This window comes from Lycorma delicatula, chromosome 5 (genome assembly GCF_047948215.1).
Source record: "Lycorma delicatula isolate Av1 chromosome 5, ASM4794821v1, whole genome shotgun sequence".
NCBI lineage: Eukaryota > Metazoa > Arthropoda > Insecta > Hemiptera > Fulgoridae > Lycorma > Lycorma delicatula.
The window spans coordinates 137,535,444-137,561,343 of NC_134459.1; the positions used below are offsets into that span (position 1 = coordinate 137,535,444).

Here is a 25,900-nt window from a genome sequence, read left to right on the forward strand (position 1 = left end):
GCATTATTCGGGGCAAAGTTGTTTTTGGTCATCAGGGTGCTGTTTTTGGGAGGTGCAATGGGGTACTCTTATAATATATACTGCAAGGTGGATCCAATACAATTTGTACAATTTTCATGATTCAAAGAGGGAATGTATTAGCAGATTGAAGGCTAACCGTTGCATGCATCATGTACACTCTCAATCTACCAGATCTTAGTTATTTGGAAATTTAGTTTTTTGCAATTTTAATTTTGTAGTCTTAGTTTTTATGAGGTTGGAAGAAGTGTTTTAGATAAAGGTGAGGGAACTGCACTGTTACAGCACCTCAATGGGGGGTAAACTCTGACATGCGGTTGCCTCAGTGTGAGTGCATGTGTGATTTAGCTGGTGGTTGAAAATTTATGGGAGAGTTTATATTGTGTTGATTTTAATGATTTTATGAGTGACATTTTGGGCTGGATGGTTGATTCTGTTTTGGGAGTGTTTTTTATGAGCAAATACTTAAATGAATTCAGACAAAGTTAGCCCAATCCCCAAAGGAACAAGGGCACCTGGTGCACACCCTATATGTGCGTCGCAGGCTAGTCTATTTTATATTTCAGCATGGTTGTCATTGTTTCCTAAACACTTTCTGTTTTAAGAACAAGCTTTTTTTACATGCTCATCATGTATAAATTCATTATCAGAACTTCAGCATTACAATTTAGACATCTCAAGTCTTCTTGAACCTCTGAAAAACAAGCAGTATCAAGCCACTTCTTGAGATGATGGAAGACATGGAAGTTACTATGTATGATATTTGAGCTGAAAAGAAGGGTGATCAAAAAGTTACCACAATTTTCAAATCTCTTTACAGCCATACAGGAAGCACAATGTGGATACATTATATATAATAACAAATCCTGATAATAGTATTCCATACATAAATTCATACTAACTACCTGGTTTTGAAAGAATTTTAATTTTATAGACTACCTCTTGCTTCCCCTGCTTTAGAAAGGGAATCTTGGAGAGCTGCATCAAACCAGTCGAATGACTGAAGACAAAAAAAAAGACTACCTCTAATATTGAAAATTATTACTACTCCTAATCAATAAAATGTTGCTAATCCCTTATTAACAACCAGCCATTACTTTTGACATACCCCTCATAACAGTCTAAAAGCGCTAGATGATATTCAAATAAAAGAAAATATAATGTAAAAATATTAAAATTACTTTTTTAATTAAATAAAAAGAAGTTAATTACCTTGCTTTCACTCATCCAAACAGGTGATGTTTGATGTTTATCAATCAGTTCTCTAACTTTACGGTACCAAAGATCAGCTCCACCTAAAGATATTGAGCATGAAAATACATGCCCCCATACTTTTTCCAATTTCTGACACTGTTCAAAAAGTTTTTTACTACTCTTATGTTGTGTCCTAGATAAAAAAAGTAATAAAAATAAAATTACTAACATCATAAACATTTAAAATAGTTTAAATTTATACTTAAATAATCATAAACTGAACATGATTTTATGAATGTTGGTGTACATTATTACTATATTATACATATATATATATATATATAACATTAAAATAATTATAAATAATCTTCATTATCATTGCATTTAAAAGTAGATTATTTATTCACGGACTACCAAAAATATTCCTCTCTGGAAAATTCAGCATCACTTTTAGTATTGAAAAAGTACTTAAAGTAACTACACATTTGGAAAACTGATAACACCACTGTATGACAGTACAATGCTGCAATTAGCAAAACATTATTTATGAAAGAATAAGCTGCAAGATACGTGTTGTTGTTTGTGAATGTTTCCTATATTTAGAAAACTTCACTTTGCTATGTACTGAAATCATGTTAAACCATTGATTTTCACACTTTTTCGCCCACTTCTCATGCTAAGAATGAAAAATTCTCTAGCACCCTCAAATTAAAAATATATATCCATCTGTTAAAAATAATAACCTGCAATTGCTGTTTTTAAGATGCACTCTTAAAAACAGCAATTGTAATTATTGTTTTTAAACATGGCATATCCTATTTTTGAGTCGAAACTTCCATTTTAAATGAGAGAAATTAAAACACATATTTAATTATATATGAAAGTATTTTTATTAAAATTTCTTTCTCTTTAAAAAAAATTGGCCTTTTTTCTCTTTATTTTGGTTCAGAAAAATCATAGACATATACAAAAAAAGAAATTAAAGCTAAAGTCTAAAGCTTTTAAATGATTTTAATGCAGTTTACTGAAAAAATTTCATTCCGGATGAAACGCGATCAAACTTGATCAAACACGAAGAAAAACTTCAAATTTTTAAAACTTTTCTTCTCACAGATTTTTTAATTTTATGATTTTTAAATTTGAATATATAGTCAAAAAGAAGAGTGTTCAAGTTGTAATTTTTTTTTATTTGTCTGTCTAAGCCTCTTGGTTGCAAAGTTAAAGAAGTCTGAATACAATTATTTTTTTATCATAAAATATAGATGTCTTTAATTTATTGTACTAGTGTAGTAGGTATTTCATTGGAGTTTGAAATGTCAGAAAAACTTAATTTTTACCTTTTTTTTAATCAGCCGTTGCCTTCCTAGACCACCTGAACACTGTCAATTTTATGTGGGCCTTCTAACCCTCTGAAGGCCTCCAGCGCCCACAAGGGGGCGTTATCACCGACTTTGAGAATGAATATGTTAAACTAACTTAGTGAATAAACTGAATAACAATAAAAGTTGTTCTAATTTGTACATTCATGTTTAAGAACTACAATAGCAAAGATAGATCGATGATAAAAGCTACAGTATAACTGTTTAATAAATTCAAAATAAAATTTTTGGTACAGGAATATAACACTCTTAAGAATAACAGTAATCTTTTGCATTTCTTAAAAGCAAACTGTGTTTCAGAGACTAAAATCAAAAACAGTTAACCTACTGCACATGGCACAGTGAATAAGAATCACTCCTCAGCATATAGCTGCCAGTATCAATATAATCACAAATTTTATAGTTTACAGTATCCACTCTCCCTACATGACCGTTACAAATAAGAAAAGTTATGAAAATAATAATTATATAATTCAAAAAATATCATTATAAAGTTTTAAAACAATAATATTGTAATTTTGGGGGCTAGAATACATTTAGAAAATGAATAACTGCTGAAATTTTGCTTTTAACTAATATTTTTGATGCACAACAGTGCAACAAATTTTATATAACGTAGTTTCTTGTCATTTTTATTAGCCCATCATAAAATTTTTAAATAAATGAGAAATTTTACAAAAAATTGAAAACTTTCATTTTTTTAACTAAATATTCAAATACCAAATTTGTATTACTACCTAAGATATAGGAAATGTAAATCTTGGAATATTTATTATGAAGTCTTCTAAATATACTACAAAACAGGTCATTAAATTTGAGCAACAGTTAACAAACTTTGTTTATTTACAAATTACAATCAAATCTTTTAAAAAATATAAACTTCATATAAAATAACAACAAAAAAACATTTTTGTATGAAAACAATACCTATATAAAATTCTGACGGCTGCAACGTTTTTTCATAATAATCATTAAATATCAGCAAACTAATTTTTTTTGTATTCTAAAAAAAGCTACGAAAGATAAAAAAGTAAAAACCCCCAAAAACAAAATACTACTTCAGGCAGCCAACCATATAAAATAATACCAGCCATATAAAAAATATAATGTAGTATAAATGCAGAAGCTGTACTCCACTGACTAATATCTGCTGATGGAATGCAATTCCAATTCCCATACTTTTTTTTTATTATAAATGAATTTTTTAATATATGTAAAATACAAAGGCTGATCAAGATTTAAACCTAGAACCTCCCCGCAGATTTATTACATTTGTTCATAATTAAATGCTAACAAATTAATGGTTTTTTGGTTTACAGTTATTAATCCAAGAATTTTTAATAATGCATTGCAGAATTCCTTCTCGTAGCATAAATTATTTTAAAAAATCTAAACTAAATTATGACTAAAATTAGAAAATTTTAATGCATTCTATCAGTTTTTCTTACAGTTACTAGACACAAATAATATCAGTAAAATAAGCCTATAAACTTGGAATATATAAAATCATTATTATCAACTTTTAAAGCATAAAAACATAAATATTAAGGCATAAATATTAACTTCAAGCATAAAAATACACAGATATAAAAATAATAATTTATTATATTACATTTATTAATATTATAACAAATTTTGACTCAGAATAAAAAAACCTAATTTTAAAAAATGCAGGTGTTTCTTTAGAACACTTACCAGTTTAGTAACATCTGAAAATCAATCCTTGGGCTAGGACTGAGCATGAAAGAAAGAAAAAATTTCTTTTATGTAATAAGCAGAAAAATAATCATAAACAAATTATCCTTTTATGGACTTAATTTTGCATATCATTATATTTATATCGTATAATGACATATTTAAACCTTTTCAAATAATCTTTTATTCATTGCAGTAGGAAAAAAATTCAAAGTATTTAAGAGACTAATAACAGATATCCTTCTAATACTGAAACATGAATTTCAAGACTGTGTTAAACAAACTTTCTAACTCTATAAGTAACAAATCTTTAACAAAAAATGATTCATAACTGATATTTGAAAATTATTCAAATATATATACTAAAAATGAAAAAAAAATTGAAATTAATGAATGTTAAATTAAACAAAATACTTAATGTTATTAATATGAAATATTCTAATGTAAAATTACTATGAAAAAATATTTGTTCAAAAGTTGTTCCATCATTAATCATCTGCAAATTCGGATACTCTCACCTGACAATCATCTTCAAGAATATCTCGAACCGCACTAATGTTTTAATCTGTAATGCTGGTCCGAGGATGGCGATCATGTCTCTGATTTTCCACTCATTCTCATCCTTCCGAAACTCTTCATGCCAGGCAAACACACAAGTACTTTACAATGTTTGGTCCCCGAACTGTACAGTCAATCTCCGGAAAATTCCCATCGCTTAGCTCCTTCACGAGCAAGAAATTTTATAATTATGCGTTGCAAAATGGAGAGGTGTACCTGTTGCTCTGACATTGTGAGCTTTATTGACAAACTGGTTAGGAGTCTTAAATGACCGGCTCTTCCCACTCCTAATGACCCCACCCATGCATACTAGAAGTGCAGGCCCAGTCCTACCAATCGTAGACACTCAGGAACAAAAATCTTGTTTACATTTGATTTATGCTTATAGATTAGGTAATCATAATAAATGAAGACAAGTTTAAGGAAAAACCTTTTATTAGCTAAACTTGACAGCAAACAATGACATAAAAATCAGATAAGATTTTATTTAAAAAACTCACAAATCTTAATAAAGTATCATCCCCTGATTAGATTTTAAGAAAATATATGATAAGAATAAATACTTTTCAAAGTAAACTCAGGTACAATATTGTTACACTAAAGTATTTTTATTCAAACTAGATTAAATTTTAAAAGTTTATATCAACTTATAACATAAGAAAGAGAAACTCCAAAGAGTATCAGGTATTCTTCTGGTTGGTACTGTAATTTTTTCATTAGTTTGAAATTTCAATAATATAAAAAAGCAATTGAGAAAAAGTCTTGTAATAAATATACCAGTATAAATCATTGATCTCCTCGGTTTCTATTTTCCTAGCATAATATACAAAAAGCAGAAGACACTAGTATAAAAGTTAAATGCAATAAACAATACATAACAGTGTCTATTAAATAATCCCTTTTTTCATGTAAAAATACTTGATATGCTGCATATAAAATAAATGAATAGCAATGTTCTGGATGCATAGTAATTCTAATGTATGCCCAGTTGACTAATTTAGTGACACTATGAAACCAGCTGCATATTTATTTATAATTCAATTGCACATAATACAATATACAAGCTCAAAATAGTCTATAACTATTTGTTATGTTAGGAGGATTTAATAAAAATCTGGGATTCTAAACATTATTTGGTTTTCAGTTCATATAATTTTCCTTCTTAAAACTAAAATTATTTCACAAAAAAAAAATTATTTTCAACTTTATTTCACTGTACAAGCAATGTCTATTTTTCTTTGGATGGACGATCCAGTTTTATTTTTTCTCCTGATTTCACTTCTGGTGCAGGCCAATAATTATCAAAACCCTTTATTGCCAATCCCACAATGTTTGCAAATAATTTTTTTGTAAAATGATAGGCAGTCACATATAACATTAATCCACAGTGATTTGTCTTCAACTGCGAGATCCACAAATGTTAAAGCACAGTATATTTTAAGCACAGGAAGTAAGCTTTGGTTCAGTATACTCGATCCTCTCAATGCCATATGTCTTACCTCTGCACATATGTGACTGAATTCATCAGTTCATCATGTTACACGTACATAACAGTATCTTTAGTTTTTATAATAAACAGGCCTATTATATACTGTATGTCTATTATTTGTACTAGGCAAGGTTAATTTTTTTAAACAGAATAAAAAAATATAATTTCAATTTAAAAATAAGAATTGAAAATAAAATTCACGAATATAAATGTATTGCTTGGTGTTACTGATAATTCCTAGTAACTTCTACTACTTAGTAAAAAGGTAATACACTAACAGTTTGCACATGGCAAAATAAAACATGCTATGGAACTAAGTTTTATCAGGAGAAAAATACATTCAATGTTAACAAATAAACAAGTATCATATAAAATTAAATAATCATTAAATGTAATTCCTAATTACTTTTTTTAAATATAATGGAGAAAGTTATTCAATTGATTGAAAAATATTAACTTTCTTTAGTAAAATAGAAAAGTTCATAAAAAAATTTATAAAAACTACAATAAACTACAACTGCAAAATAAATTGAACCTTTCAGAGTGCTATATTTTTACAATAAAAGCATTCAAAACTTGCTCTATCCATCCACAGTTGATAGCATAAGAAATACTGTACACTGTAGAATTGTGTGCTGGTATATTAAGTAATGCTGCTTCAGGTATATTAAGTAATCATATTTAATGTACAGTGATATTTCATTATGCACTGATGTGTTGTCATAAAAATAGTTTAAATACATATCTAAGTTTATAATTATCAAATCTAATTAAAGGCAATATCATTAATTCAATAGAAGAGAATTTTAAATTAAAATCTAATCATTATTACAAATGATAAATTAATTAAATGTTTTCATTACACCTCAACAATCAGGAATAACTTCTTTTTTTGCTTTCACAATAAACTATTACAAATTATAGGATTTAAATTTATATCTTACATCAACAAAAATAAAATATATCAAGATTTAGAAATAACAACAATTGCATATATAATAAAATTCATAAAGTATGAATAAAATAATACAAAATGGAATCTGAAATATTTATTTTCAGGATATTCAAAGGAAATATCAAGGAATAAATAAAGAGTATATCAAGAAAATAAATAATATTAAAAAACCTAAAGGAAAAAATTAAAAATAAATAAAATCAAAAAGCAAGTACTAACTTGGCTAAACCAGCTCGCAGCTCCTTAACGATATGTTTTGAATCAGCTCGAAGAAATATGACAATTGGATAAAATTGAGCATAATTAAGTCTATCCACTGCATTAGGTGTTATATCTAGAAGTGCATGTTTTCCCCTCTCCATTATATCTCTTATAGCAGACAGTCGGATTATACCACTAGTTTTTTGGCTTTTTGAAACTTCTTCCATATTATTCTCCAGTTCTATAAAACAGTATTTTTATTTCATTTTAAATTACATTTTCAAAAATAAATATTATTACTAAAATCAAGAAAACATAGTATTATACATGAGAAGCAAAGAAACAATTAATTACAATAAATTATGAATGCTGCTCTACAATCATCTAGCACCACTGAACACTAATATTGCAACACTAAATTATTTTAAAAACTACAATATTTTATTCTAAATGAGCAAATGAAAAATATTTTACATAAATGTTAATAACAAAATTATAATTATGCCAAAAATAAAAATTAAAACAAGCACAATATTTATTTAAAATATAATTAATACTGGCCACATAGATATTAGGGATTTCACTAAAAGATAAAATAAAAATACAGAATCTCTAGACATTGCTTTACTAGCTTATGAGGATCAATCAAGTATAAACCAGAATTAGTTTACATAGCTTTATTGATAACAGATAAAATTACAAATAAATGACCTTTTTTCTTTGTAGTTTCCTTCAATAGAATTCCAATTTCTCCACTGGATAGATAGCTTCCTGATCCTCTCATCAAAAAAGTGAGATGGCTGCCCCAATAACCAATTACAAATATGATGCTTGGCTGTGGCATAATCTTCAAATCTTTCTCCTTCTAAACCTTCTTTCAGCAAACCAAACATGTGGAAATCACAGGATGACAAGTCTAGACTGCACAGAGGGTTTTTAAGAGGTTTCCAATATATTTGAGCAAATTTATCACAAGTCTGAGCTGCTATATGGAGCTGTGTGTTTTCTTGGAGAAGAAGGATTTTGAAAATTGGCTGCCTGTGTCATTTGTTGCGATAAGCAGCCCTAACATCATCCAACAACTGGTAGTAGTATGCCACATTTTCTATCCTTTGTTCTTGCAGGAAATCAATCAGCAATACACCTTTTAAGTCCCAAAACAAAGTTCCCAGAATTTTGCCAGCTGACAAGTGCTCCTTAGCCTAGATTGCTGCCTCCTTCCCACTTTTCAACCACACCATATTTGTTCTCTTGCTTTCTAGGGTGTAGTGGTGGACCCATGTATTGTCAAGGTCCAATATGTTCCAAAAATGCCTCTCCTTCTTCCTCAAAGCAATTCAAAAGTCACTGACAGATGTATTTCTGGACATTTCTCTATGCCTCAGTGAAAAGACATGGAACCCACCTCGACAGAACTTTGCTTTATTCAAGAGTGTCTGACAACATTGTATCCATACTCCAAATACCTATAACTACTTCTGATGCAATTTCCGCAACAGTTATGAGGCAGACATCTTTCACAAGGTCACGAATATTAAGGCCTGAATACTGTCATATTGGTGGTGGTCTGCAGACAACATAATGACTTTCATTCACCACTACATCAAGACCACTACAAAACGTTTTTGACCCAAACACTTTAGTTTTTGACAGCATCTGACAGCACCATTTAGTTTTTGATAGCATCTGTGAATCGTAGAGTCAAAATTTCAGAGGATTTGACACCTACATTGGCAAGAAATCGGATTATAATTAATTACGCAACAGATGATGGTACCTCCTACTCAGACATTCTGATGCTGACATGGAAACATGACCTACGACTGGCTGACTGGCTGGTTGGTTCTCTTGAGACATATTCAACTAACAACCTGCAGGACCCCATCATATTCACTGCTCTTCCTCAGCCGGGTGACAAAATTCCAGTTTATGAGTGACTCTCATATATGGATGAATTTATGATGCTAACCAAACAATGAGAAACTATCATTTTGTAAATTTAAACTAATGATAAATCAATTAACAAACATCAATGTTTAAAAAAAAAAAAAAAAAAAAACACGTATGTTTTGACTTTAAAGATATAATTACTAAATTGTCAACTTTTTCATAAAAAAAATTTTAGATGGCATCTGAATTGGCATAAAATTATACCTGAAATAAAATTGTAGCTAAAAAAGGCATGTTGGGATGTAAAAACATACAATTTTGTAAAGTATTTTACAATACATATTAATATGTTATAAATTATTTTCACTATTCAAGTAGCAATATAAATAGAGACGTCCCCATTAAAATCTCTGAGTATGCTCAAATATAAGTTGACATAGATAAATAAGTATAATATGAGATATTTTGTATTCATTTAAAAAAAAAATAATGGCATTCATATATCCTCGGTAAGATCCTCAACTTCAACTCCTCACAACTTCATTGTTTCACAATACCTTAACATCTTACAAAGCAGCTTCCTAGAAATTGAAGGGAATATAAATAAGGTAAATTGCCTAGCCTTAAACTGATCCCATAAATGACCGAACATAAAAACATTGGGTGCATTCATTGCACATGTCGTGAACAGGACATCCTAATGACCATAGAAGTCAGTGCTACTTAAAATAAAAAATAATAAAATAAAATTTTAAAAAACCATTTAGGATGTAGAAATGTAAAAATAAAAATCTATTTCAATTTAAATATCCAACTCTTAAGCAGGAAAAACAATCTGAAATGATGACTTATTATCAGGAAGTAAAAACAGTTCTTTTGCTTCTAAATACCTTGAGAATATAGAATTAATGGAGCACCTAAGAAAATACACCAGACTCTCTTTTTTCCCTCAGTCTAACAATAACTTTTAGAACCAATTCTTTAAGAAAGAAATCTACTTACAAGTAATTAATATTATTACAAAATATTTAGCAACAAAGCACAATGTATTCAAGATCTTTAAATAAATTTACCAAATAATAGAAGAATAAAACTTACGCGGTGAGGAGAATTTATCTGGAAAATCCTTTAGTAATTTTTCTCTTGCAATATCTGACACAGGACCAAATAAAACAACAGGTCGTATAAACCCAGGATGTCTAAGTGTAACTCTTTCATACGCAGGAAATTTACTAACACTATCACCAAACACAACATCATCCCAGTGATCCTGTAACAGATTCAAAGTTACACATAACAGTTATGTAACATGTAAATGCTTGATTACCTTTTAAACTTGTATCATCCAAATCCAAACTTTCATGTGTATGGACACAATGTAAGAACCATTTTTTTCTTAAAACTTTTCTTCTTAAAGTTTTCTGTAGGAAAACCTTTTTTCTTAAAAGCTTCTTAAGAAGCTTTTTCTGAAAACTTGATCTAAATTGTTCTTTTGACCATTACTTTTAATTGAACTTTGAGGACATATAAATGTATTCAGGTAATTCCATTATAGGGTGACTATTAAGCTTTAAACAGGGCATGTCATAATTTACTTTGACACATCTTTAGTAACATTCTGAGTCTAGGCAAATCAAATTCTATGAGAGATAGGTTACAGCCCCCACAAGTGAGATTTAGAAAAAGACTAAATTTTATTTATCATTTATCAAGACTGAATTTTCATTTGTAAAATAAGTAGTAAACTATTTTCAAGATATCTGATTTAACAGAAAATAGTATAGTTAGTTATATTAAAGGAAACCAAATTATTTCAATTTGAACTTAATAATAGGGCTAACCCAAAATTTTGATTTTTCTATGTTTATATAGAATAATAAACGCACAGAAAAGCTTAATTTTATGAAATTAGCAAACTATTTTAACCAAACTATTTTAACTAATTTTAAATTTAAAAATTAAAATCTAACTATTTAGGCAAGTATGTCTTCGCTTGAAATATTTACGAGTGAATCATCTCTACAAAATACAAACATTTTACCACTTACACACCAGGATTCTTACACCAAACAACAATTTCAACTGAAACAAATATAATTTGTAAGACTAACTTCAAAAATTTGGTTGCACAGGGAACAAAGTTCCAGCCTTATTTTAGCATATTAATTTTCATGATTTACAAGCTGAAAATGCATTTTAAAGAAAAGGTTTGAGGAACATAATTAAAGAAAATTAAAAATTAAAATTAAATGAGGGCTCCCTTCTCTTACTTTGAAGGAAAATTTTGATAATTTACTTTGCCAAAACTGTAGTAAAAAGAATTTAATGAACAAAAATTAAAAGAAATAGTACTTGAAACAATCATTGTATATATCTTTTTTTAATTTTTGGCAAGGGTTCCCTTCATGATAAATAACAGAGGAAGACCATGCAATTAAGCTTGTGAAAAGTGTAACTATAAATTTATAACTACATCTATAAAAGAAGTGGTGTGAAAAATTATACACTAAAAACATTATACATAAAATGATTTTATATTCATTTAATGGGTTTTTCAAAATTTTTAATTTACTTAATTACTTCATTATTTTAATGAAAAATTATGCTTAGCTACTCATATTTCAGCTACTCATTTTCTAATATTTATATCAGAACATTACCAATTTTAATAATGATTTTCTTCTCTTTTTTTTTTACTTTTAAAAGTTTTTAAAAAGTTAGAATATTCATTAATTTATAAATGAAATTTATATTAATTTCTTTTTTAATGAACTAGAATTATTACTTTTAAAACTGCAAAAATATATAATTTTACATATTTTATCGTGCTACAAAATATTTCAAACAAGCTTTCAACAGTGAATAACATTTTTGTTGTAAAAACTACACTCCGATTCCAGCTGATGATACTGATATTAAATTTTTTAATTGACATGGAATGTGTTTTGAATAAGGTAAGAAAGTGCACTGGAAAAAATGTGAATATGAATTTACTAAAACAGCATCACATTTGATGTATGTTTTAATGGATTACTTTGTTAAAGTGTGTTTCTTTTGGATATGATTAATGGTATTTTCAGAGCACTTAACCAACTTCTTAGAGTAAATGAGTAATATATAAGATTGAAAAATTGTCAATAATGTTAATACGAATGAAAAAGTATTGTTATAGGAAATTTCACTGCGTAAAAGATTTGTTCAGTTTTTGAAAATTACTTACTAACTTAAAAATTTCAATGCTAACTTGCGGGTACCAGTGTTTAAATAAGTTATAATTTTAAAATCAAACAAAAGTAAAACATACTTTGCTTAGTGATTTAGATCTACGATGACTATTACGTCTACGTCTGAAGAAGCTACCTCTACTTTCAGATGCAGTTAATTCTTTTTTAGTAGCATTAAACTGAGCAGTAGCCAATTCTTCTGCCCTAGCTTTGTTTGGAATTATGCCCTTTTGTACTTCTTGATTATTACGACCTGAAATTACAATAAATAAGCATGTATAAAATTATTAACCTTCATTCAAAAACATGTACCACATTACCAGCTTAAAATCATTTGATAGTAATATGCAGCAATTCATGTAAATTGAAGAACAGTTTTACAACATTTTTTCCTGATTTCACAGCCAATCTCTTCATAGGTTTAGGTGTCAGAAATTTGGTGGTTGTTTACTTCCAACAGTTACATGGTTATGGCTGCTGATAATTCACAAAACCATGCTAATATTATTATTTTATTTTTAACTGCAGTGATAAAAACAGTTACTTAGATTTTTACATAACTCTTGTTTAAATGGTTACGCTTATTGAACACAGCAAGCTGTGTTCTTGACTGATTAGACTTCCAGCAGGTAAACCTTAGCCTACTAAAAATTACATTATAAAACTTTACCAACAACTGATAGCATATTATTTACTTTTAATGCATCTGAAATCCATTCTTCCAGTGGATTAGTCAATACTAAAAAAAATTACCATAGGAAGACTGTATGAATCTCACTGTCAGTGCTCCTAATTAAAACAAGTAATTTTATTCACAACATGGCACAATTCTTCAAGATCATAGTACAATTCCCACAGGTATTGAAATATTCCTGATGTTAACACATAATTTTTAAATATTTCCAAGCACACAAACCACACTTTTAACAGTAAATTTACAAAAAGAAAACAAGATTTTAGCATGGTTCTACTGTTAGAAATAATTACCACTAATACACAAACTTATGTATTAAATAAATTGTACATGTAAATGACTTTTGAAATTTAACATATGTGATATATTGTATAAAAAAAACTCAACATACCTATCCTAAATACCTGCCATGCTCCAACAACACCATTATGTAATGTATCAACAACATGGAATACGTCCCCCTTACGAAAGCTCATTTCACCTTTATTTGGTTGATCATAGTTGAAATGCGCTCTACGATTGAAAGGAATAAAATTAATAAAAAGTTCTACACAATAACACCTTAATTACAAGTTTAATTTTATGCAATCCAAGAATAAAATTAAAAATACAAGATATTTTATCTGAAGGTAACCAATCACACAATATTAAAAAAAAGAAGATATTAGAACTTTTCCCTTTCAAATACTCCACTTGAGTGCTCACACATCCATTTCATTGTCCCTTTTACATACAAAACAATGTGAGAAAATGTTTGCATGATTTTCATTCTCTTTATTACTGTCTGCGATTCCTTTCAAAAGCAGTTTTAGAGCTGGAAAAAATCAGAAGTTGTACAGAGACATATCCGAATACAGATAAAGGTGAGAAACATGGTTAATGTGATTTTTTTTTAAAAAGATATATAACATAAGAATTGAAAAATGGGCAGAAATAACAGTTACCACTTGCCCATCACTTTTTAAATATTCTGACCAGAATGCACATTTGCATAAGTATAACATGCAGTCATGCATAAGTAAATTCAATCACAATATGAAACGTCATCATGAAGATGCGCATATTAATTCACCAACTTCACTGTTAGTAAAATGCTCACAAAGATAATTTTCATTTTATAAACACAATATAGTTTACCAACAGTTGTTTTACTGACTAAAAAACAATATGCCATAAAGAACTGAAATCAAATAAATTCAATGTAATGTAATGGAAAATAACAATTATAAAAATATACCACATGAATATCAGAACTATTTAGTAAAAATTGTACATGTATGGTAAACAAACATTTGAATGAGTAAGATGCCAATACTTGGAATGTTAAATAAGTAAAGTAAGAAATTTACTTTTTTATTACATAATTAACATTTAAGAAGTTATAAATAAATTGTACCTCAAAATATTAGAGGAAGGTCTAAGGAAAAAAAATATATATATTTCATCCCTCATTAACTTTGAACATAATTTAAAATAATTATTAAAATTATGCATTTATTAATCTACCTCCATATTATACTGGCAGCATATTTAGTAGCATTTCTACCTTTCATCCACAAAGTTTTGTAGTCAAATCTTGATCAGAATTGGTACTTTCCATATTAAAAAATTCATTTCCCATCATCATAGAATGTATAAAAACTGTAATTGGGCACAAGCCTCTGGTTACTTCCACAGATAAATAAACACATAAATTAATGTAATATAGAGAAATGATATTCTCATTTTCTGATTATATTATTATTGAAATCAGGAATTTCAATAATCCCTCTAACTTACAAAACAATCTGAGAAAATGTTTACATGATTTTCATTCTCTTTATTACATTATCATTATGTTAGTAAACAATTGTTAGGCTTTAGCTCCACAGAAATTTTGAAAGTATTTACTTTAGTGAATGGTATAATTACTAGTAATAACATTCACAGTACAAAATTATTTTTTATATATCATATCTAATTATTTCTCAGCTGCTTTACTTTTGTTATCCATAATATAAAATTTGTAGTGTTAACTGATATACTGGTGAATGAACAGATACCTCACTGACTTCTCTGAATTTAACAGTCAGTTAAATTTGTCTTCTACGCAACCAGCAGAAAAAAGTGAGTTACAGATAATTTTTCTATTTAAATTCTATTACAATATAAATTTTAAATCAAATAAATGCATATATATTGCACTTAAAAAAAATAGTGTAAATTTTACAAAAAAAAATTAAATGATTAACTGAACTGGGAAGTTTGGTATTACTAAAGAAAATTACATAATTAAATATTATAATTACTACATAAATTATTGTGTTACATAAATAAGAAATTTCTTACTGGTAATTCTTAATTTTTAATGTGCCTATATCATCCCATGTGTATCAGTTGTTCGAGTAGGGAAAGCATTGAGTAGTGAGGATATTTCTCACACCTTATTCCATAAGGCAAAAATGTTTGGCTAACTTACAAATAACTATTGGCTAAATTATAGAAACAAAAGGGTTGGAAGTGTTATAATGACTACCAATATATTTTCAACAGTAAAGGTATTATATGTAGAAGTGATTTTAATAATCATTTTAAGATAAAAATTTAGTTTAAATCAGAATATCAAACAATTTAAGGAATATACATACTTGATATGGAATGAATCACCACGTTGTGCAGCAACAATTTGTTCATATTCATCTCTTCGATGCTGTACAATTAAATGAATTTGTTCTTGCAAGCTAAGAAGAAATAAAACCGCTTCTTCTCTTGTAACTCCCTTCATATCCATGTCATTCACCTTGAAATTTAAAACAAATTTCAAATTTTATTTACAGGTCATAAAAAAATCTGTCAGAATACTTTGATTTTGAAAAATTATAAAAGTTATGCAGTTCTTCAAGTATCAACCAGATTGACAATCAGGGAAACAGAATAAAAAAGGGTAAACTAAATTACATTAAAATTCCTAATTTGCAAGACACGGAAACATTATTTCTGAAGACTACTATTTGAATACTGCAGAATAAAATAATTGTGTTTTTATAAAACATTAGAAGAAAAGTTACAAATGAATTAAAAAACATACTAACAAAAAATGAAACAATTGCTTTCATGCAACATAAATAAAATAAATGCAATACAATGATATTTTTTGCACTAATGTGCTACACAGCAACAAATTCCTAGGATAGATAGACAATTTCTAAGATTATTCATTACAATTTTCTTCATAAATACTTTTAGTTGTAGCAAATAAAGCAGGGTAAATATACTGTTAAGGTTTTATTTTGAGAAGTTAGATCAATGACTCACTAAACAGCTATATTGAAGAAAAAACTGTGTGTACCATCAACTAGAAACTTAAAAGAGAAATTCAATGAAAATAATACAAATAATATCACAAATTAATAAAAGGTTAAAAAAAAATTAAATAAGTAAACAGACATAAAGCAAAATTGATATGAAACATTTTTCTTCCTTTGACAAATACGAATATGAGAAAATGAAGGAAGTTTTATACCAACTTAAGAAATAATGTTATAATTTATTTGAATTATTTAAATCTAATTTTGTAAGTTATTTAAAAATGTTTGCAATTAAAACCCACTCAATATACACACCTTCAAAATTTTGTCTCCAGGTTGTAATCCCTGTAAAGAAGCTGGGCTTCCTGGTTGAACTGCTGTAACAAATATTCCTACTTCATTGCCACCAGTTAATCTAATACCAACAGATCCTTCCTTTTGGAATGTGATGAAACGTGGGTCAGGCCTAAAATAAAAAAAAAACAACAAATAAGTAACAGCAACAAATAAATATGCAAAATAAAAGAAATGTTAAATATAACATTAAAGAATATAAATTATAATATAACTTTAAGCAATGATTAATTAAACAACAATCTATTCAAGCTAATAGTAAAGGATATAAACTTTACTCCTTCTTACCTTGTGGTTCATAGTGTTACATATCATGAATTAAATTTTGAATGGAAGCAAATACTTATAGATTTGTTTCATTTTACAAGAAAAAAACAATTTATTACTATAATTTTTAGTAAATAATAATTTAAAAATTTCAATAACATTAAATCCTTAGATATTGACTGATATAAAAATAGAAATAGTAGTTCAACATCCCCAGTTTCCAGAAATGAAACTATCAAAATAATACATTCTATAAATCTCACTTGTTCCAGGAATCTCAAATAAGAATTGGTATACAATACATCTAATTAGAAATAGATGGGGATGTTACTATTGAACCTCCTCAAAATAGTATTGATAAAAAAACGAAACAAGGGTTTCAAAATAACAAATGCTATATAACATCTAATATTATGGAAATTGAACCAGAAATTAAATAACATATTATTAAAACAAAAATAAAAATGAAATTGGTGTTGTTTGTTACAAAGAGAAATGAAGCAGAAATATAAAATACTGACAATAATTCATATTTTAAATGAAATTCAGTCCCAGTACTAGTGTAGATAAAATGAAATCACACTCTTTTTACTACAATTTCCAATTTTATTTGTTTGTAACCATGTTTATTAAACTATACAGTTTTTCTTATATGTAATTTCTATTATATTAAATTGTTATTTCATAAAATCAGTGAAACTTTTGATCATTTAAAAAAGTATGAACACATTATTGAATGTACAATATGTGTTCAGAACTAATTTTTAAATAATACAACATAATTTTCCAGTTGTTTATAGATCAAAAAATTTTTAATTATTTATTTCAGAATAAAATTATAAAAAAGTCATTTATTTGTTTTATTTATGTTTATAGATAAAAGATTAGAAGTAATAATATAGTTTCTTGCAAAAAAAAAAATTCATATGAGTTTTAAACACACAATTATGAATTGCAAAAAGCTTTAAAAATAACTGCTTTGAAGAAGACCAAAATGAAAAGTATAAAATAAAATTTTTAAAAGAACTGGAAAAGATAGAAGTTCGCGGTGAAATCTAAACTAAGAATTGAGGATATGTGTAGGAGGTATTTTTAGATTAAAAGATTAGCACAGAATAGAAGAGAGTGGAAAATTGCATCAAACTACTTTAACTGATAACCAAAAACAATATTAAGTAATAAATATATAAATACATAAAAAAATAAATATAAAAAATATATCATAAATTACACATAAACTTACATTGGTTGTTTCGACCTTTGTAAAATGGGATCATCATCGTATAACTGTCTATTACTGCTATAATAATCTGCAAACCAAGAGGAAATAATGAAATTTTAAGATAAATTTTACATTATTTAACTGAAAACTATTTAATAACAATTATAAAATGGTGTTACACATTATAAATAGATACCTATAAGCAAGGTTGCTTATAGCAACAGACAGGCAAGGTTGTATGCACAGACAGGTGTCTGTGCATACATCTCTAAAGGACAGTTTTAACCCTCTGTTGATAACATCAGTTTATGATACCGGCATTGTTCATATTTTCTAAAAGTTGGCAGCACTGGTTTTTTCAACAAACCTCTGTGGAGTCATGTATGCTACAAAAAAAATTTGATTGCACATGCATTCTTATTTGTGTTTCACTTCTTATTTATAAAGAATTTTTATACTATAACTATGGCAAAACTATACCACCTATAAACACCTTTTTAAAGCTAAGTACCCAAGTAACCAATAAAACCAGAAGAAGTAAGCTCTATCAGACAAATATTTATTTTCTGGAAATTTTTCAACTTAAATTAACTGTATTCTTAATGTATTTTATTTAACATTTTAGGAATGATAAATGCATTTAAAAAATTTTTAAAGAATTAATTCAGTTTACTTATTAATTATTTTTCATAAATAAATTTTTTTTATTTTATAAAATATAAGCTTATTATTTTCTTGTTTTTTTTTTAATAAGTCTTTTCCATTCCCCCCCCCCCCCCACCACTATTATAGATAAAGAGTAAGGAAAATCCAACTATTTGAAATGGCAATGGATGAATCTGACATCCTATGTGTTGATATGGTGTTGATATCCTAGGTGTTGATATCTATGGGTAAATATGTTTTTTTCAAAATAAAAATTAGATGCTTAAGTTCTGAACCATAAACATTTAATAAGATGGTCCCCACCCCCAAAAAAAGTGTAATAAAAAATGAATTTCTTTCTTGTTTCACAGAAGGCTAATAAACTGAGAAACAATCCTGAATGCAATAAAGTTTGGTGATTGTTTTTTTTACTAATAAGGTGCTGAATGAAATATTTATAAACACAAATTAAAGGCTTTGATGAGAGACAAGCTGTGAATACAGATTCAGCTGGTTTTAAAAATAATGATAAAGCCAAAATCAGAACTCTTTTAAGACTATTACTTTTGCTGCCTTTTTAAGTCTTTCAGGAAATTTGATATCCTTTTTACAACCAATAATATAACACCCAATATTTCATGCCCCAGTGTTACTGAAGAGATATAATATTTTATTGCTAGCATTGTGGTTTCAGCAAAACGTGGTGAACAAAAATGACCCAGCAGCAGCCATATCAAATCGTTTTCAAATTCTTATTACAAATTGTACAAAATTGTATTCTATCAATCCAAATGTATACAAAGTATTAATAGCTTTCAGAGGAATTTGTACTTTTTGTATGTATATACCAAAAAACCAGCTGTTATTGATTAACAATTGTGTCCAACTGATGCACATTCATTTTATTTTTTACAATGCATTTATTTACGTATGCAAAGTTCTGTGTTCAAAGATGTCTGTGACAGCATGACTTTGTCAACTGAAGAAAGAAAATCCTTTCTAAAACCAACTCGGGCAGTCTTTCAAAATCCATATATGGTACCCAAAAGAAGTATCAGTTCAACAATTAATTTTCATTCATTGAAGTAGCTAATAAGCTGCTAAAAAACAATAATAGAAACCAAGAAATCCAATAAGAAGGAAATGTCAAGGGAGTTTCTGCTTAATAAAACAAGGCCATAGGTTCCAGTATTTATGGCTAAACAAAAGATCTAATTTTATTATTTAAAAGTTTTAAAGAAATCTTAAACCGTAATTGCATAAATCATTGCACTTGGATGAAAGAAATAATTAACAAAAGAAAATCACCTTTTATAATTTAAAAAATGTAGTGTGAGTATCCTAGACATGTTACGCAGTAATTATTATTAACAAATTGGCAGACTTAACAGGCCAAATTTTATCATCTCTTACCTATAAGCTGTGCAAATTCATATGTAATGTTTCTCTAAAAAGGAAAACATAATTTGACTTCATGAAAAAACATATGATAAGCAGGCACTTCATAAGTTATCTGAAGAATTAAAGGAATTAATTTCAAAAACTCTAAGTAATCTTAAGCTAAAGCATCTGATTGTAATGATCCAAGTACTTCAAAAACAAGTAGTTACATTCTGACAAAAATCTATAGATAAATCATAAAAAAAAAAGCAAAGTACCCATACATAAATGAGTAATAATCTCTAAACTGTTTAGAACGTTCAAAGATTCTTAATAAATGCATAAAATTTAGGAATATTGTTATTTATTTTGTATCATGCCATATTTTATGTTTATATTTTTATATTCTTTTATATTTTAAGAAAAGTCTATTAAAATGCATATATTACAATTTGGATAACTGTTTAAAATTAAAAGAATTCTTATTAAGGTAGATTTTTATTATGCTTTTTTTCATGAATCATGAAATTAAAATAAATCAATTATAATATCAGAATATTAGAAAATCAAGTTGACCTAACACAGAATATATTTTTGCCTGTCTGAAACTGAACTTATCTCTGCATCCATAAAATTAATATTACCATCTAAAATTTAATTAATTTTATTAGAGTTTATACTCTGTAGATTAGTACCATTCTTCAATTATTTTCTTCTTATTTACTTTATGTAAGGTCAATATTTATCTTCTTTTACCTCACATATTATACATTCTTTTCATATCTATACCTCCTTACATAAAGCATTTTTACCTCTTAAAAAAATAACGCTAAACATTTAAATTTTTTAAATTTCTCAAACAACTTATGGCTAACAGGCTGCTATTCCAATTTAAGGCTATGATTAATTTTAGGACAATAATTTTTTTTAACCAGATATTAAGTGAAAGATCAGCTAATTTCTGGTCTTTAACCACTATAAAACATCAACAACATGTGTTGTATTGGGGACCTATTTTCTTAACTTTGATAATCTATGGTTCATTGAATGAGACCACTACCTTCAAACCATTCAATTTCCTTGAGATGCTCCAGGTATTCCAGAACCAAACAGGTCCAAAACAGGACCATAATTAAGTAAATTTACCTTTACTAATGAGTCAAGGAAAGTGATAAAGTTATCAATGTTTAGCAACATTCTGTTTTAATAACAAAAAGAATAGTCTGAAGGACTTTTTTTTAATTTTTAATGCTATATTTTGGTGCAGTACTGTGTTTTCTTATTTTTGATAAAATATTAAAAAAAGTTCATGAATTGTTTCTATTTTCTTATTAAAAAATATGTAACATTTTACAAAAAATATGTAAAAATTCTATTTTTTTCATTAAAATTTATAATTTTATAATTCAATAAATTTGCATTGGAATGAAATACATTCACACACTACTAGTAAACAAAAATAAGATTTTTAATTCAGATAAAAAATTTGGTAAATAAAATCATATCACTTGGCACCAGTATATCATCAAAGCTTTGAATTTCAATTAAACAGTTTGAGTTTCAATTAACAGCACGCAATGTTAAAAACATTTTATTATAAAGGTAAACAGATACATAATTCCTCACTTAAAGTAATGTGTAACTCATGAAATAGTTATGCTATTTATTTTTTAAAGTTTATTTTTTATTCTGTCACTTAATATTTTTAAAGCTGCTCAAACAGAATCTTTTATACAGAAATACCAGTAAAAATGTATAATTTTTTAACTCACAAGTTTCCTAAAACTGCAAGATGTATAGTGATATACACATAAAAATATAACAACAAATCATCATACTTTATTCCAGTAAATTTTCTTAGTCAATTTTTTTATTTAAGGGATACTTATCATAGCTCAAAAAACATTTGAAACAGAAATATAAAGTAGTTTACTCTTATTTATAGGTTATATTGACTGATTACAGACTTAATATTGCAAGAACTTTAATAGTAACATAATATCAAACAAGTACAATTTCAAGTGTGTGTGTGTGTGTGTGTGTTCACACACACATTGTAAAAAATAATTCTTGAATTCTATTTTAATGAACTTAAACCTGGGTCTTGCGGCACCACAGCAGTAGCAAATTCTGATTTGCAATTATATAAATGTTATCCATCTAGCGTACTAGTTAAATGATAGTACTGAGTACAGTATAGTCTGAAATAACACCTTGTTTTCTATTGACATAATCTAACAAATTAATTTGTTATATACTTAAGCAACTAAAATATTTTGCAATAAATAGACCCAGAAGTAACTATTACACATTTATGAAGCAAACAATAAATCATTGTGTCACGATGTCAGTTCAATTAAAATATTGATTTAGAGAAATAATAATTGCTTACTAATAATAGTAAGCAGAAGAATATAAAATCTCTTTCTCCAATAAATTTTCTCACAAAGTATAAAATAATTAATAATAAATAAATAATTATCAAAGATATGTAAGTAAAGACAAAAGTTCAGAAAGACATAATTTTACCTTATAAGTAAATGTCTGATATGAATTCTAACAAAATTTAAAATAAATATTTACACAACATCAGGGAAAGATTAAAACTTTGAAATAAAAACAAACAAAAAGTATAAGTAAACAAACTTGCACTGCTAAAAAACTTACATTTAATGAACATTTTACATCACTACATTTTTAAAGTAAAAGATTTAATTACATTTACTTACTCAGTCTGGATCTGTAGGCTGCATATAAATAATAATAATAAAATTCATTATATAAATCAACACTTTCCAAAATAAATTTTTCATTTTTCAAAAATTCCTTTTTTATACTTTCAAATTTTTTTTATTTTTGTTAACTTATATCAATAAAGAATGAGATACAGCATTTGGGATAATATTTATAAATACATTATATAACATCTCGTACATCATTTTCATAATATTTTTTTCATATTGGGCCTTTTTTTAAATAAAACAATTGTTTCAAACAAGACTTTATAAAAATGTTCAAATACTTCTTTTAACAAACTTTAAACAATACATCTGTTTGGAATTAAGAACTGTAAATATTTTAAAAAACTAAATACAATTCAACAACAGGACAGGTAAATAAATAATTTTAAAAAAATTATTAACAAAAAAATACAAGAAGCTTAACATAAATATTAAATATAGAAGGCATTATTATACAACTGACTTTTTTCCGGTTTTGTTTATATTTTTATTACTCTTAAGGAACAATAATTAATACTATAAATAATACTTTTCCAAGTTTTCTCCTTAAAATTACAGTGGTACATGTTTAATGAAACAAAAATTACCACACTGCATGGTTTATAAGAATGATATTTAAAACCACATCAGTTTAATTTTAAAAACTGATAAATAATTATGGTAGATTAATTATTTCTAATATATAAATAAATTATTTCTAAAATAAGAGAAAAGATTACAAATCTTTTAAGCAATTAATTAACTTGGTGATAACACTTGACAATTCCCACATTTACTTTTCATAGCAATATAATCATCTTAGCAACAATTACTAAGGGCACTGTTTACACATTTAAACGTTCATTATTGGTTTTCAACAAACAATCACGCAATCAATCATTGCCCAGCTGTCAATATCATTCTACTGGTAATATTACTGTATATATATATATATATATATATATATACAGTAATATATATATATATATATATATATATATATATATATATGTATATATTTATTTGTATAAATTTATATTAAAATTAATTTTTTCATTTGAATAAGTTTCACATAAATTTTCTATTTGCCAATCATTTTAACTACATGCTTTCTAATTGTTGTCATTTTCAAAAAAAGGGAATGTATTTTTTTAAATTCCACATAAAAGTAAATCCTAACTAGTCATATAAAAAACAAACTGTAACATAAGTTTGTAAATGAATATTAATTATTCTTTTAAAGCGTAACGTAGATTATTACAGAGATATTCAAGATTATTTAGAAAAATTAACTGAATCTTCCCAATAATTATATTTATAGACTGAGATTAAAAACATAAATATACACTGTTACAAGCGTAATTACTCATATCTTTGAAGAAAAAAAAATCAAATGTAATTTGTTTTGATCTGAGTATGTTGGGATAATTAATACTTAATAAATTTTCTTTAAATAACTCTTGGCTAACCATAAAAGCACAGATAACATGGTTGCTGATACTTTGTAACATTATGATGTTCCAACCTTAACAAACAATGGTTAATTTGGTGCGGTCAGAAGTGTAATGTTTTCTTAATTTTAATAAAGCTTTATATTTGTTATGTATTATTTTTATTATTTTCTTATCGCCTTTCTTTGAAAAAATGAAAAAAGAAACAAAAATTTTTACAATTCTATAAAAAAAAAAATCATTAAAGGAAGATTCATAATAATTGTAGCTACCATCATCAAAGTTTTAAACTCTTATAGAGCATTTTACCTCCTAAGATAAACTTTAATTTAAAACTTTCCCACTAATGTTTTCTTTTAAAATAAAATTACAACAAAAATAAATACTCTTTTTAGTAAGTAATAACATAATTCCCCATAATAATACAAACAACATTTTTAAATACTGATTCTGACCTTCAGGTCTAGGTGGAGGTGGCCTTGGAGGGTCAGGAGGTTCATCAAGACCACTTCGACTACGAGAATGACTATGGTGAGGAGACTGAGGTGATGCAGGGCGATCTAACTGACTAAGGGAGACATCAAGAAGAGGACCTCTTGATCGACCACGCGGAAGAAGGTTGCTTTTATCATCCAACATCTGTTGTCTTGTAGGAGGTTGAACGTAAAGATTCTGTGATGTGTAATTACTACCGTTCAACCCATCTAAATAGTTGCCTTCTGAAACAAAGTTTTATTATTTAAAATGTATCATAACATTACTATTAAATTATTAAGAAAATCATAAGTATTATTTTTAATAACACCTTTTTATAAAATGGAATGCATGCACATACTACGTTATAGCTGCAAAAATACAAGATTTTATTCCATCCTAGTAATTAACTTCTTTTTTATATATTTTTAGAACTAAAAAGTTGGTAAAGCCTTTTCTTTACAAAAAGTAACCTCATAAGTTATGTTCATTGGTGTTATTCTCACTTTTTGATGAATTATCATAGTAAACACATCCATTATCCAGTCCAGCATTTAATAGAATTTAATTGTAATTACCTGAACTGTAAGATACAGAAATAATGATGGAGCAATAGACTACCATAGTTGATGACAAAGAAAATCAAAATATATTAAGTACATATGGTGAAGAAAAATCATATAAATCATTGTTACCTAGCATCCTTACCTAAGTAAGGATGCTACTAATCCTAAGTAAGGATTTATATAATGTGTCATCATATATACATAATAACCAAATATATTTAATACTTTTTGATAATA

General features: G+C 27.0%; 1 protein-coding gene across 4 annotated transcripts in view; it reads right to left on the reverse strand.

The window, feature by feature from the left end:
• LOC142325405 (tight junction protein ZO-3-like) overlaps positions 1–25,900 on the reverse strand; it is a 981,859-nt gene that overhangs the window by 40,552 nt on the left and 915,407 nt on the right. For 3 of the 4 annotated variants that reach the window (XM_075367134.1, XM_075367135.1, XM_075367136.1), the window contains 10 exons: positions 25,079–25,342; positions 18,449–18,515; positions 16,900–17,050; positions 15,925–16,076; positions 13,689–13,810; positions 12,684–12,856; positions 10,478–10,649; positions 7,508–7,730; positions 4,287–4,325; positions 1,231–1,405 (listed from right to left, as the gene is read on the reverse strand). In XM_075367134.1, the coding sequence (XP_075223249.1) occupies positions 1,231–1,405; positions 4,287–4,325; positions 7,508–7,730; positions 10,478–10,649; positions 12,684–12,856; positions 13,689–13,810; positions 15,925–16,076; positions 16,900–17,050; positions 18,449–18,515; positions 25,079–25,342 (1,538 nt within the window). The remainder of the gene's footprint in view (positions 1–1,230; positions 1,406–4,286; positions 4,326–7,507; positions 7,731–10,477; positions 10,650–12,683; positions 12,857–13,688; positions 13,811–15,924; positions 16,077–16,899; positions 17,051–18,448; positions 18,516–25,078; positions 25,343–25,900) is intronic. The other variant, XM_075367133.1, reaches the window with a different exon arrangement.